A 14,563-nucleotide genomic window follows, 5' to 3' on the forward strand; every position below is an offset into this window, starting at 1 on the left:
AAAGGAATTCTCAGCACCCCTCTGTCCAACCCCCTCCACCTTTCTTGTAGTGCTGGCGCTACAGCAGATGGCCTTGTCACTCCAAACCATGTGTCCCTTCAGGAATTCTGCTCTGTCCTCAGCAAGCGGCTCCAAGGTCACCAGAGCTCCTAGCAATCCACCTTCACACAAAATATTGATGCCAGCCAATTATTTACCATCACATACCTCTGGACCACCAACACAACAAACTATGTCTGACCCCCACATTGGTCAATGGAGTGAGGTGCAGGTTTTATTTCCCAGGGTTCCTAGATTCCGCATGTGAGACTGTGATCTTGGAAGTTTAGAAACGGGAGCCCCTATGGAGGCGCATATGTGCTCCCAGAAAGCCCCACCACTCATCTCAGCGTCAGCAACTGACGCTTAGAATAGTTCACAAAGTCTGACATGTAACTAGGCTTGGGTTTCAGCTGCACAGTCTTCTGCAGCACATCTATGGGATCAAAGTTGTGGCCTCTTGGTAGTTGCTTTCTCTCCTTTAACTCTTATTTTTCCAGTATGGACAGAACCATCTTCGCCTCTCACTGTCTAACATATACCAAAAGATAAGAGTTTCAGTAAAAAAAAACATTTGGTTAATCTGGCCTGGTTGTCGTACATCAGGAAAACAACATGTGGGAAAACCAGTCCACTCTGGTTGCATCTTGTACCTGGGGGATTTTAAGAAACCACCACATTCCAAGGAAATCAGGTATACAGCCTTATACTTGATTAGCTTGGGCTTCAGGAGCTAAATCTGAACGATGCTACATTGGAATATCAACATCTATAAGAACAAATATGAACATGTGCACACCAATGGGGCATAGGAGACCAACAGTAAAAAAAGCAGAGGAAGGCACCTCAGATGCGACGCGGAATTAGCAATGTCTATGCTCGACGATTTTTTTCCCCTTGATTTCGCTTTGATTGTAACTGAATACACAGGTTTATTACCCACACAAAAACTAATCAATAAAATAAAAGTGGAAATCTAGTAGTAAGTTTGTTACAAAAAAAGCCACGCTACCAACGTAAAAGCCATGGCTAACATGCTCGTAGATGACGCTAATTCTAGCTTAGCATCGTTTGTGATGCTTTTTTAGTTGGGCAGTGTTCTCTGACTAGTATGCACACATATGAACTTGCACCCACACGCTTGTATTAATTGCCACGTTTGAGTATCGCACACCAGAAAGGTGAGAGAACATTCAAATCTTGTCAGCAGTTTTAAAACTCTACACTCTCCATTAAACAATTTGGACAAAACTCATTGATTCGATCCACAAGGAGTGGTATAAATCCTGTTATGTATTGAGACCCTTTTTGTATATTACACACACAAACTTGAAGCACATAGAATGTGCTTAAATTTATGGAGACACTCTCAACAAATTCTGAACGTATTTGAAAAAAAAATGGGATAAGAAAATACTGTATATTTTCCTATTTGTATGTTAGATACATTTTTCATTAAGAGGCGGGGCCTGGTGGAGTATCTTGTGTCATAGGTGTCATCTTGTGTCATTTGTCATCTTGTGTCATTTGCCTACGTATCTCGGTGTTACCTTTGGCTGGCCAGTCAGCATTACAGTAAATACTCTGTAAAAAATATATCTTGAAATAAAAAACAAATTTCTTTGCACTTATAAAATGTATGTATTCTATTTTGTTAATTGTACAACCATATGAACTCATATTTTCTGATGCATGATGGTAGCATGATGATAACCAGACACACAAAACATGGTGGACATCAGTTCCGTTAAAAGGAAATACGTACATAATTTTCTATGTACCCCACTCCTTTCAATTTTGCTTCTGTAGCAAAATTGCAAATGTCTCCATTGTGGGACAATTAAAGGCGTTCTGATTCTGATTTGTTCTCCATACTTTTCTATTTATGTTTGTAAGTTACTACATACTACTATATTGTACACGTCAGAAAAATAGTTAGGCACTTCCTTGCACCAGCTAGTCTAGTTGTGTCTCTTTGCATGCAAGTATTTATTAAATTGTATTTTTCAACATTTCTGTCTTTGTCTTGTTTCTTCTCCATTCGGGGTTCACATTATTCCCGGGTAACTGAAAAATCTACTGGATGCAAACGTTGAACCTTAACATCGATGGAGGGAGGTCAAAAGTACCCGAAAGAAAACATCAGTCGAGACAGTCGTTTCACAAAAGGTCCAAGGCAAGAAAAGTTCAATTTAAAAAGTGGCATTGAGTCGCTAAAGCAATATATTTGACCTGAAACACAGTACATTAAAAAAATATTTTGTAAGACAAACACATGAAAATGAAATAAACATCAACACCTGTTACATGTATGCATATTAATATTTGATACTGAAGCCTATGAAACATTTCTTTCCAATAAACAATAAACTGAACAGTTGATATGTCCGTAAAAATAAAAATTGTAAAGAGCAATACATTGGGGAGACTAAACAAATTCTCAAAAAAAGACTTTATCAACATCGCAGGGATAATACTAGTGGGCCTCAATCGGCAGTACATATGCACCTAAAAGCTACCAACCACTTATTTGACGACAATGAGGTTAAAATCTTAGCGAAAGAAAATAGATGGTTTGAATAGGGAGTTAAAGAAGCTATTCTCATAAGACAGCAAAATCCTTCACTAAACCGCCATGGTGGGGTGAGGCTCAATTTGGATCGTCCGTACAACAGACTGCTTAGGCAACATAGGCTTAGTTATGCTGATGAGGTGATACCAGATCAAATGGGGCAATCAGGCCAGTCGTAGACCTCATACCGATATCAATATAACGAGACTTTACTGTATATATATATATATATGGCCAAAACTACCAGTAACGAAGCATCTTGGATAAGAAGCGAAACGTCTGACACCTTCAAAGAAGTACAGATGACGGATGAAGAAACCTTTTCATCGTTTATACTTGATGTTAATTGCATTTGTGTGTTGCGCATCACCGGCTACGCTAACACGACATACTGTATGACTCCTCGTCATACACAACCACTATGAGACAAGCACTAATACAAACAGCTGGATTTGTTATATAAACTGTGAAACTGGATGAGTAAATACACGAGAGGCAGTATAAAGCGGAATAACACCATTTAAAAGGGGTGAGGCTCCCAAATAATACATTCCATTTACAATCCCCTTTCAAAACTCTCAAGGTCACTTTACAGTCACAGGATAAGTTTTTTGGTGGGTGAGCAGCGGCAGCCACACACGCCAGCGTTCACTCAACCTGGAATAACTGAAATAGATAGAAAGCTAACTAGCTAGCTAATAGATAGCTACTATATTGTGAGCTAGCCAGTTAGATAGCTAATAGCTAATGAGTCAGTTAGATAGCTAATAGCTAGCTAGCTGGCTAGCTCGCGAGCCAACTCGATAGCTAATAGCAAATAAAGTGTGAGCTAGGTAACCAGCCAGATAGCTAGCTAGATAGCCAGATACACTGTAGATAGATAGCTGAATAGCTAGATAAAAAGAATTGAAGAGAGGAAACTTTTCACACACCCCACGGTTACTTCAGAGCAATGACTACGGTGGGTGGGGAAAAAAAATATTTTTTGGGCCACGTAAGTGCTGGAAATTGAAAATAATATTGTGTTAAAATGGTCCCACCATACAAACGATGAAACCATTATTCTCCAATACAGTTTGGCTGCCTTTCCAGCAGCTCCTGTATTTTGTTTTTCCACTTCTTTCTTTCCTTACTTTGCTGCCGTGTTACTGCCGGGTAGCGTAAACGCTGGTGCGAATGGCTGCTGCTCACCCGCACAAAGAAAATCCTGTGACTGTAAAGTGTCCTTGAGAGTTTTGAAAGGCGCTTAGAAATTAAATGTATTAATATTAAGAATAATAAACAAATAATGTAACTGACAAAAGTCAGATTTGATGGTTTCAGAGGCCCTCAGACATCAGGGGGAAAAAAAATCACCCAAAGTGAAGTTGTGTTAACTGCAATGGGTTAAATGAATTGATCAAAACATCACATCACAAAAATAAACCAGGCGGAAGTAGACGCCGAAACATGTCAGATATTTGAACACCGACAATACACTGTCTGTAAGATAAGAATCTGTTTTAAATTAAATTAAAAATAAACCGCTGCCTCACCACCACAAATCCTTTTCCAAGCTTTCCTTTATGGACCCTGTTTGTTAACTGCTGCATGCTGGGAAAAAATATCTTTCCACCAAACTGTTGCCACAAAGTTACAAAGTTTCAATTGGTCAAAATGTCCGAGCTCATAACACTATTTGATTGATGAAATGATAGAGGAGGCATGTCTGAACAGTTGTGTCTGTTTATATACAGTATGTACATTGAGAGCAAGGAAGAGGAAATCTTAGGCCAAAACAAATTGCCAGTTTGTCAGTAGGATTTTAAGTCCTCTGATAACGGAGACGACGGATGTTGCCGGGTTGAACTTTAAGGTGTTGGCATCGCCTTTCTTGCACTTTTCTCGAAAAACGTAGATGCAGCCGTTACAGCTGGCCACTTTCCACAGCGACGGCACACAGCTCCACGCTTCAGGAAAACGCAGACGAGTGAAGCTCTCTAGCAAGGGATTGTAACAAACTAGCGAGTCTCCTTCCGCTACGATGAAAATGACGTCCATGTGGACGGCGGCGTGCATGCACCCGGCAAACGGGAGCATGTATGGCTTAATGTGACAGTTCTGGGATGCCGTGTCAAAACACTGAATGAGGCGCGACGGTTTAGTGAAAAAGTCCATGTCGTTCTCCTCTCCGCCGAGCAAATAGATTGTACCTCCTAAGTTGACGCCGGCGGCTCCTGAAACCGCCGTATCCAGCTGGCTGGTCTCTGTCCACATGTTGTCCTTGACTGTGTAGAAGATGACGGCGTTGGACAGTGTGTCCTGCAGCGTCTTCCCGCCAAGAGAGTAGATGGCGTCCTTGCTAGAAACTGACACCATGGTGTGATGTAGGCGGTCCCTCGGAAGAGGCGCGCAGCGCTCCCAGTCCATGGTGTGCATGTTGCACTTCCACATACGCCGCGGGATGGACCCGCCCACCACGTAGAGGTCACTTCCGTGTTTACATGCGGCGGTGATCTGGTGGTAGAGGCTGTTCTGTCCGCTGACGCTGATAGCGTCGTCCTCGTCGCAGTGAAGCGACACGGCCAGGGAATAAGTCCTTGTGTCTTCTTTACCGATCAGATAAATGTGAACATTCTCACCGATTTCCTGAGGCCGAAGGAAAAGAAATACTCAGAAGCTGACAACTCGGGCCAATGGAAGGCCTTACATGAGTGGCGGACTTTGGTGATAAATCTAACAATACAGACGCTCCCCACCTTACGAACGAGATACGGTCCGAGCGGTCGTTCGTAAGGTGAATTTGATATATATAGCATATAGCTATATTTTACGTTTTAAGACTCGCGCTGAATATTCAGGAAGTCTTGTATTCGAGTTGGTGACGATGCCTGACGTGACGTCACGTCTGTAACACCGCTGACCGAGAAAGCGACACACAATGCATTTTTGGGTACTTTGTTTGGTCCGAAAACTTTGTGTTGATCCGTGTTGATAGTGAAATTAGAAGGAAATCACATAAATAACGCGATGGTGAATCGATGTGTGTACCACCAAGACTACTATTTGATACTAGCTGACACAAATTCCCAGCATTCCCATTTCCAACAGAGCTTGGGCGCCATCTTGTGCATTTTCTGGGCGCTACATTGGAGTCCTGACGCCTCAAAATGAGACGGAAAGATGTCTTTAATCGATTGCAAACATTTATGCTTTCCTCTTCAGAACTATTTCAATCATATTAATAACTGGATGAGTAACAAGAAAGCATCTCCGAATCTGAAGCCAGTGTTTTGATTCTCGTGCAAGGCAAGACGTCCTGGCGTGACGTCACAAACAAGGGGGCGGGACCTCCTGAAACAAACTTTTTGAGGTCATTTTGAAGTAGTTTTGGGACACTTTAACGCATTTTTATTGGTGTTTTGCATTTGACTAAAAATATCAGCCTGCGTGTTTTGGGTATTTTAGATGCTATAAAACGTTTTTCTGATGTATGTTAGGAAATGGTGTCGGTTGTCCTTTAAGTCAAACATTGAACGAGGAAGTATAAAACACAGACGCTCTAAAAGTCATAAAATAAATTCACACCTACTGTAGTACGACGACATATATCCATGGGTCTTCATTAAGCCATTACTGATTGACCAGCAGCCATTACTTTTTGTGATACATCGCGTCTGGGAAGAGGTATTTCCTTCCCGCCCACATACTCTACGCAGCCAATCGAAAGAAAGCTCGGCGGATCGGGGTCTCAACTCGTTGGCGACACTTCAGCATAACGCTGATTGGTCAGCCTTTGTGTCCGTCGCATAAACATCCAGCCCTTAAAACTTTGAATGTGTCTGTGTGCGTGCGTGAAGTACATACACGCAACCAATCGCAAGCAAGCTCGGCCGGAAAAAGGCAAAATGTAACTTACAGCATCTCTGTCTGAACATTTTTTGACATACTGTACCCGTAAAAATGTATGTATGTACCATTATTCGTAACTCGAATGTTTGTTAGTTGGAAAGTGTCTGACATATAAAAACAGTAATGTGATGAGTGTTCTGATGAAATGTGTTGAAATTGTACCTTCAGATTTTCTTGGAGAATACAGGCAAACTCTTCTCTTTCCACTTTGTTGTGATTGATCCATGATTCGATGGCCAGAGTTGGATTCTGTGAACTTGGAACTCCATCTAGGTGCGAAAAAAATGGCTTCTGAGGAGAACATTAATTTGATCATGTTGTCTATCTCCTTAAAATAACGACTCTGTCGGCCCATACGATGAATGTAATTTGATATAACACACACTGTAATTAATGAATGTTTCAAAAAACACGTGGATTGTGGGAGAGCACAAAGGAGGACTACCTTTGATAATGTCTAAGAGCAGACAGAGCGGGAGATTGAGGAACTCCTCGGTCAGATGAAGTTGGGCTAGGTGGATTTTAGCACAATGTTTGGCAGATGTGTACAACTCCTGGTCACTGTGCCTGTCAGCAAGCCACATCACCTGTACAAGGACATCACGATAAAACTGTTTTTTCTTTTCTTGTCGTCGCCCAAACTCTGATGACAACAGGCGCGGAACACTAACTTTACCTGTAGACAATTCTTGACTTCCACAGTCCGCGAGAGAAAGCGAGAACATTCCTCAAAAAGAGCTGTTAGCTGGTACATATCTGCCATTTCGTAGGTGTCCTGCAGCTCTTCCACCCTCAGTTTAATGGTCCCATGGTAGATATAGTCAACCAGTAGCTGGAAAACAGCAGCGCTGACATCCTTCAGTTCGATACACCGGTTATGGGACTCTTTGAGGTTGGAGGTGAACATGGAGCGGAAAAAACTGCTCTGTGCTGACAGCACGAGTCGATGCAGGTGGAACTCTTTGCTGTCCACTGTGATGGTAACGTCGGCAAACAGGCCGTCTTCCAGGCATAGGTCCATGATGCTTTTGACCACCCGGCTGGAGTGGGAGCGGTCGGTGAAGGTATATCCCTGGAAGTAATTCTCTTCTCCCCCGACACTGAGGCCCCCTTCCTCACTGGACTCCATCTCGCCTGGCTGGGAGAAAATGTATTCAGTACACCCAACACTACGTTCCCATCTTCATTTTGATTCATGTGATAATTCTGTAAAAGGTCTGTACGCATAAGATGTCAGAAAACAGTGAACGCAAAACGCAGAAACCGAATGCAGCTTCAAATGCATGATGCAAGTAAAGCCAACTCAATTGGGGTCGTGGCATGTTAAACGGTCATATTGAAATGCTATCTGACATGCCAGTAATGCTAACGTGAGCCGTTCTGTATAGAAGATCGATTTAGCGCATGTTAGCACGGCTCCGTGCCGTCAGTTAACGTTTATGTAAAAACATATTTTAAACAAGATAATACCTAGGAATAAGAATATTAATTCACCTTCGACCACTGCATCAAGAAACAACGAAACTGCCTCCCGGAAGTAAATAAACTTTACAACAGTCAGCTGATCATCGTTGACTTTTGTTTCATGTTTTCAGCTAACGTTCGTACGCTACTGCCCCTCACAGGCAAAAAGTCTATTGCATGAACATACTCGAACGTGTCGGATTCAAACCTCAACTCCCTATTTTGACCACAATACACACAAAATTGGACACACAGGTTATATACAGTATATACAAGCATTGTCATCAAATGGTGAGTATAGTTTTTGCTTTTTTGAATGTTGCTGTGCCGATTGCCCCAGCCCGGATAAATACAGAAGGTTGTGTCAGGAAGGGCATCCGACGTAAAAGCTTGGCCAAAACAAACATGCGGATCAAACCTCTCAAGATGGAGGACACTAATTTGCTGTGGCAACCCCTTGAAGGGAAAAGCCGAAGGAAAAGAAGAAGAGACTCACAATACTCACTTTATAAAGCAACTATTGTATTGACACAATACAGACAGTTCATTTGTATGGTGAAACAAAAGAAAATGTCAAAACCAAATATATTTTATACTAATTGAATGTATGAATAATCAATGAAAACATTTTGTGTTTTATTTACTTCAAATTTACACTCTTGTAACGCTCACATTATTTTAACACGCACCACAGAATCGCAAGTGCGAAAATCTCCCCATTTAGGATTTCTGAAACTTAACATGTACAGTACGTGAGTCCATTGACCATATTAGAAAAACGAATACAATTCCAAATTATTTGATATAAACGAATAGACAAAGAAAAAATACAGTTTGCTAACCACATTATACAAGTTGTTTATTGTTTCCAGTTTTTTCTTTTGTCATGTTTTTATGCAACAAAACGGACAGGCTCTCCAACCCCCAAATATGTAACTTTATGAAACATCAAATGCCCAAGAACATCAAACTGATGTATATGTCTTGAAAAATGGGGCGATGAAACAAATTGAGAATGTTACTTTTCAAAAGTAATGATCAGAATCAAAATCAGATCAAGACAAGAGCGCGGAAAATCCTACTGGACCCTTCTCACCCTGCTCATCACCTTTTCCAGTTACTCCCCTCCGACAGGCACTACTGATCCATGCGTACCAAATCCAGCAGAAATTTAAACAGCTTCTTCCCCCAACCAAGCTTATTTTTTTAATAATACCCATATACAGTGATACCTCGGTTTACAAACGGCTTGGTTTACAAACGTTTCGGTTTACGAACGTTACATTAATGAAAATTTTACCTTGGTATATGAACTTTACCTTGGCATACGAATTTTTTCTGTACACGGAGTTGCCTCAATGAGTGATGTGTCGTTCTCGAACGAGCCCGTTCTTCTAACAACAAAATGGCAGCCGACTGTTTTTATCCTCTATTCCCCACCCCCAGTCTTCGGTTAAAGCCACGTGATTGGTCAAGAACGCAGCAGTGAGGTGGGGTGGTTTAAACATTAAAGAGACAGGCAGACAACAGTGAGAGAGTTTCAACTTTGAATGTTCAAAGGCAGAGTGTAGACTGGAAGGTTAAAATTTCCCATAATCAGGCTCCACAAACAACCCGCACAAGCCATCTGTACACTTGATGCAAAAATCTATCAACCCAGCTAAACAGATCACAATTGATGAGGAACTAAATACAATTATCACAGAGAAAGCACCTACAAGGGATCATTCCTCAAGATGGTGAATGAAGAAGGTTACGTTCCTCATCAAGTGTTTAATGCTGATGAAACCGGCCACTCCATTCAATCAAGCCATCAACGACCATCACATAGGTAAATAAAACGACATTATTATATAGTACAGTTTCTTTCTTTAATTATAATACCATAGCACATTTATTATACATAAAATAAGGTAGGTATATTTTGTGTAGTTTTAAGGCTTAGAGAATTAGAAAGTAGAAAATTCTGTTTTATGGGGACCTAGGAACGGATTATTCTCATTTTAATGGTTTCCTATGGGAAATTAATTTTTGAGATAAACACTTTTCGCCTTACACACTCTGTCTGGGAACAAGTTAAGTTCGTAAGCCAAGGTATCACTGTATACTAATATACTACTTAAAATTAACATACACATTAACTGTTAACCTATCTACCTTCATTACTTCTACAGGATTATAAAACACGTTGGATCCGGAAGAGTAAGAGCCAAAGTATTGCTGTTCCACATCACGGCCATCTGGCTTTGGATTCCTTTTTCCAGTAGGGAAAAACATGTGTGGTATTTGACAGTGTTGTCTCTGCCTACTCACGAATGGACAGGCGAGAAAGAAGAAGCAGTCGTATCATGCTGGAAACAAAGAATGAAGATGAAACTCCAATTTAGAATTTGGCACCTGGTTATCACGTGGATGTGTTTTAAACAAGCAATGCAAGGTAAGTTGGAGCAAATCGGACCTGCGACGGGGACTGAATTTTGTTCCATATAATAAGACTGAGTTGATTAATATTCGATAAGAGTGACCACATCAAAGACATGTTTAATATTTTAACTTTGTAGTTTACTCTGAATGGCAAATTCCAATTTTCGGTGTGAGAGTGTGACTGCTTTGGATAATATACGCAGCAACCTTTGATACAAGCATCACCATTTTTATGTTTTAATGAAAAACTGTTGTTTTTTTTTTTTATTAATCTCAAAATCTGCAGATAAAAGTCCAACTCAATCGACAGCTGTTGATCCAAACCTGATGTTCGAGGTACCGTAGCCGTGCTACAGTTCGATAAATATAATTTACAACACTCTGGTTCCATTTAAAGGACAACCGACGCCACCGGACAAGTTGTGTCCATAATTTGTAAAATCACTTCAAATGACTTCTACTGAGCGGATTTTACTAAGATTCCACCGCATATAGCTAAATTTTACGTTTTAAGACTCACGCTGAATATTCAGGAAGTCTTTGTTTTCGAGTTGATGATGATGCCTGACGTGACGTCACGGAGGGAACACCCCTGACTGAGAAAGCGACACACAATGCATTTTGGGTACTTTGTTTGGTCTGAAAACTTCGTGTTGATGACAAAATTAGAAGGAAAACACATAAATAATGCGATGGTGAATTGTTGTGTGTTGCACTAAGACTTCTATTTGATACTAGTTGACACAAATTCCCCAAAAATCACCCAATTTCCAACAGAGCTTGGGCGCCATCTTGTACATTTTCGGGGATGCTACATTGGGGTCCTGATGGCTCGACTTGATACGGGAGGACTTCTTTAATCGATTTCAAACATTTATGCTTTCCTCTTCAGAACTATTTGAATCATATTCATAACTGGATGAGTAACAAGAAAGCATCTTCTCTGAATCTGACGCCATTGTTTTGATTCTCGAGCAAGGCAAGACGTCCTGGCGGGACGTCACGAACAAGGGGGCGAGTCCTTCTGAAACTCGGCATCTCTGAGGTCATTTTGAAGTAGTTTTGGGACACTTTAACTCTTTTGCATTTGACTAAAAATATCAGCCTGCATGTTTTGGGTATTTTAGATGCTGTAAAACGTTGTTCTGATGTCAGCTAAGAAACAAAAAAATGGTGTCGGTTGTCCTTTAAGACAAGTTATTTCGAAATCCCATTCTTGCAGTTTTTGCTGGGTGGTGTAGAACTCAACTATGACAACAATATTGTCCTCCTTGATGAGGAGATGGCATCAATGAGACCTGGGCGGGCCTTTATCTCTCGACTCAATGACCACATTCCCCAAAGTCTGAGTTCCATGGAGCAGATGTTGGACATGCTGAAAAGTCGGAGGAAGCAGCCACTGACTCAAGATTTGTTTGAGGGTCTCGTCTTGAGCACGGTGCTCTCGGCATATCAGGCTGAAAACAAGCGACGAGCCGGGAACCAGGAGGCCTGGGGCGAAGTTCTCCTGCAGCTCGCAAATGTCACAGTGCACGATCTACGTGGAAGTTATCTCTTCAGTTAGATGTGAAACTAAAAGTCGTGTGTACATGTGCAATAATAAACGATTCGATTTGACGCAACAGACGAGGCTTTTGTTTTTAATCCTGTCACTGCAATCATCATCTTATCATCCATTCTTCTAGCTCAGCTGTCTTTGGGCGAACTAGCATACAGTATATCTATATCTATATCTATATCTATATCTATATCTATATCTATATCTATAGCATATCTATATTTGTACATCTACAATGTATATCAATAGCAAAATTGATAGATGATTAAAAGATACATAGATAGAAAGACAGAGAGACAGAGAGAGAGAGATAGAGAGGAATTGAGAGAGGGAGGATAGGGGGACGGATGGAGGGTGGAGAGAGACGGAGGGAGGGATGGATGGCTAGGTGGATGGATAGATAGATAGATAGATAGATAGATAGATAGATAGATAGATAGATAGATAGGATAGGATGATAGCTAGATGGATGGCTAAGGGATGATAGATAGATAGATAGATAGATAGATAGATAGATAGATAGATAGATAGATAGATAGATAGATAGATAGATAGATAGATAGATAGATAAAGAGAGAGCAAAAGAGAGAGACAGAGAGACTGAGAGTGGGAGGGGTGTATTGAATGGGTGGATACACCTGAAATGATCCAAAACTGAAAAGAAAAAAAAGATCGTATTATCCCCAAAAAAACAACAATATTTTTAGAAGTTAAAGCCCATTGGCAACGAGGTCACCCTTCACAGCTGTTCAGACCACGGCAACCTGCTAATTATCTGAAGATATCGACTCTTTTGAGGCAGCTGGCTGATTAATAATGTTATTGATCCATCAAGTCACTATTGCCTTTTGACAATGAGGTCCTGGCCTTCATACATCAGGAACACAATAGGCTTTCAAAGTCGTTCAACCATACTCCATTCCACCTCGTGTTTGCAACCGATTAAAAATAAAGAAAAGATTCCTTGCCGACTTGGCAGAAAAGGTGAAATAAACCAAACCACTCGTGGATGGTATCTTGGCCTTTCGATTCTGTCAGAAAAGCGATGCTAATATTCAAGTGAAATCTCTCGACTCATGCTGGTGGCGGGTATGTATGCGTTTGTGTGTGCGTGTGGAGGTCATCAAACAAACAACAAAGAGCGAGCTGCTCGCCCAGACCTGATCAGTGAGGTTAAGGGACATTACCATCAAATGAATATTGTCGGGGCCTGGGAAAGCAGTGGAAAGGAGGGGCCATCTGGTCTCTGATTGGTCAGACCTTGTTTCTCAGAGGGGCCAACACCCGGTGACCTTGGGGCTCATTTGAAGCACAGATGAACCCTGACCTTCTGCTAAGAGGCGGTTGGAGAGATTTGATTGTAAATTTATTACTGGTAAACCAATATTTGAGCTACTAGTACGCATCTTGTTCTGTAAGCATTATTCTCTTTATCAAGCCAGACACAGATCTGGTATTGAAATTGGAAAAAATAAAATGGTCAATCCCACCAAAGGTCCAATCATAAAATTTGGTTTTGAATGTGCAGTGGAAAAAAAATACAACAAAACAAAAAATATCAAAACATTCTTTAAAAAAAGTTTATTGGCTTTTAAAACCACTTTTAAAAATCTCACCAGTGAGTACTTTCCATTGAAAAAAAAGAAGAAACAACGCGTTTGCAATATTAACAAGCTACTGTACATTAAGCAGTACACCAGACAACATCAGAGGAGGGTGTGTGTGTGTGTGTGTATATATATATATATATATATATATATATATATATGTAGACATATATATGTAGACGTGTGTATATATATATGTTTGTTTGTGTACGTATATGTATGTATATATGTGTATGTATGTTTATACATGCATATATATGCATGTGTATATAATATATGCATATATAATATATGTGTATGTATATATATATATATATATATATATATATATACACATACTTTTTTCGTGTATATATATATATATATATATATATACACACACATACTTTTTTTATATAAATATTTTTTTTTCTTCTTCTACTGGTTGACATGAATTAAAGAGTAAAACAGAATAGGAGCCGGGGTCAGTCAAAAGGTATAATCACTGCTTGCTGGAGTTCAGAAGAGGTGCATTTCCTTCAATGAAAATTCTAATATCAGTGCCTTTCAGAAAACAAAATACAGGAACATGTCTTCACAACTGAACTTTGAGACATATGTTTAAAAAACATATTGGTATAAGACAACAAAATGTAACTCAGTAAACAGCAATGGAAAGAAGTAACTGACAAAACTGGCACCGCCTGACTGTTTAACAGAACCTGCCCACATGACAGGAGACAGCGGTGACCGAGAATATACAAAGTACAACAGAAGTCATCACACATGCGTGCGTACAATCATTTTGCAACACCACGAGCACGTTGGTTTTTAAAGGTTTCTCCTAATATTTTCTTTACACCTCCCCACCTCAATGCTTCATATTCTCCTGTATGAGAATGCGTAAGAAATGTGTATCTCACTGAGATTAATGCACATTTTGCTACAAGACAATTCGTCAATTTCTGACAGTTTATTTCCTTATTATCATAAAAAATATTGTATTTTCTTTTTTTTTTTTTAATGTTG

General features: G+C 40.3%; 2 protein-coding genes across 4 annotated transcripts; one reads left to right on the forward strand and one right to left on the reverse strand.

Annotated features, from left to right (window-relative positions):
- Nucleotides 1-1,669: 1,669 nt before the first annotated feature.
- On the reverse strand, nt 1,670-8,107 carry kbtbd4 (kelch repeat and BTB (POZ) domain containing 4). Of its 3 annotated transcripts, none has more exons than XM_088997224.1 (5): nt 7,997-8,107; nt 7,179-7,640; nt 6,948-7,089; nt 6,665-6,771; nt 1,670-5,239 (listed from the first exon to the last, which is right to left on the reverse strand). In XM_088997224.1, the coding sequence occupies exons 1-5, from the start codon at nt 8,009-8,011 to the stop codon at nt 4,379-4,381; spliced, it is 1,587 nt and encodes a 528-aa protein (XP_088853350.1). In that variant the 5' UTR covers nt 8,012-8,107; the 3' UTR covers nt 1,670-4,378. The 3 variants fall into 3 exon arrangements, with proteins under 3 accessions (XP_088853350.1, XP_088853352.1, XP_088853351.1); XM_088997226.1 differs by having other exon boundaries at nt 7,973-8,049; XM_088997225.1 differs by having other exon boundaries at nt 7,179-7,636; nt 7,997-8,039.
- Nucleotides 8,108-8,142: 35 nt separating this feature from the next.
- On the forward strand, nt 8,143-12,006 carry LOC148897906 (protein FAM180B). The gene is made up of 4 exons (XM_088996557.1): nt 8,143-8,257; nt 10,141-10,403; nt 10,677-10,726; nt 11,613-12,006. The coding sequence occupies exons 2-4, from the start codon at nt 10,331-10,333 to the stop codon at nt 11,952-11,954; spliced, it is 465 nt and encodes a 154-aa protein (XP_088852683.1). The 5' UTR covers nt 8,143-8,257; nt 10,141-10,330; the 3' UTR covers nt 11,955-12,006.
- Nucleotides 12,007-14,563: the final 2,557 nt, after the last annotated feature.

Source organism: Hippocampus bargibanti, linkage group LG05 (assembly GCF_051943395.1).
Source record: "Hippocampus bargibanti isolate YZ-2025 linkage group LG05, ASM5194339v1, whole genome shotgun sequence".
Taxonomy (NCBI): Eukaryota; Metazoa; Chordata; class Actinopteri; order Syngnathiformes; family Syngnathidae; genus Hippocampus; species Hippocampus bargibanti.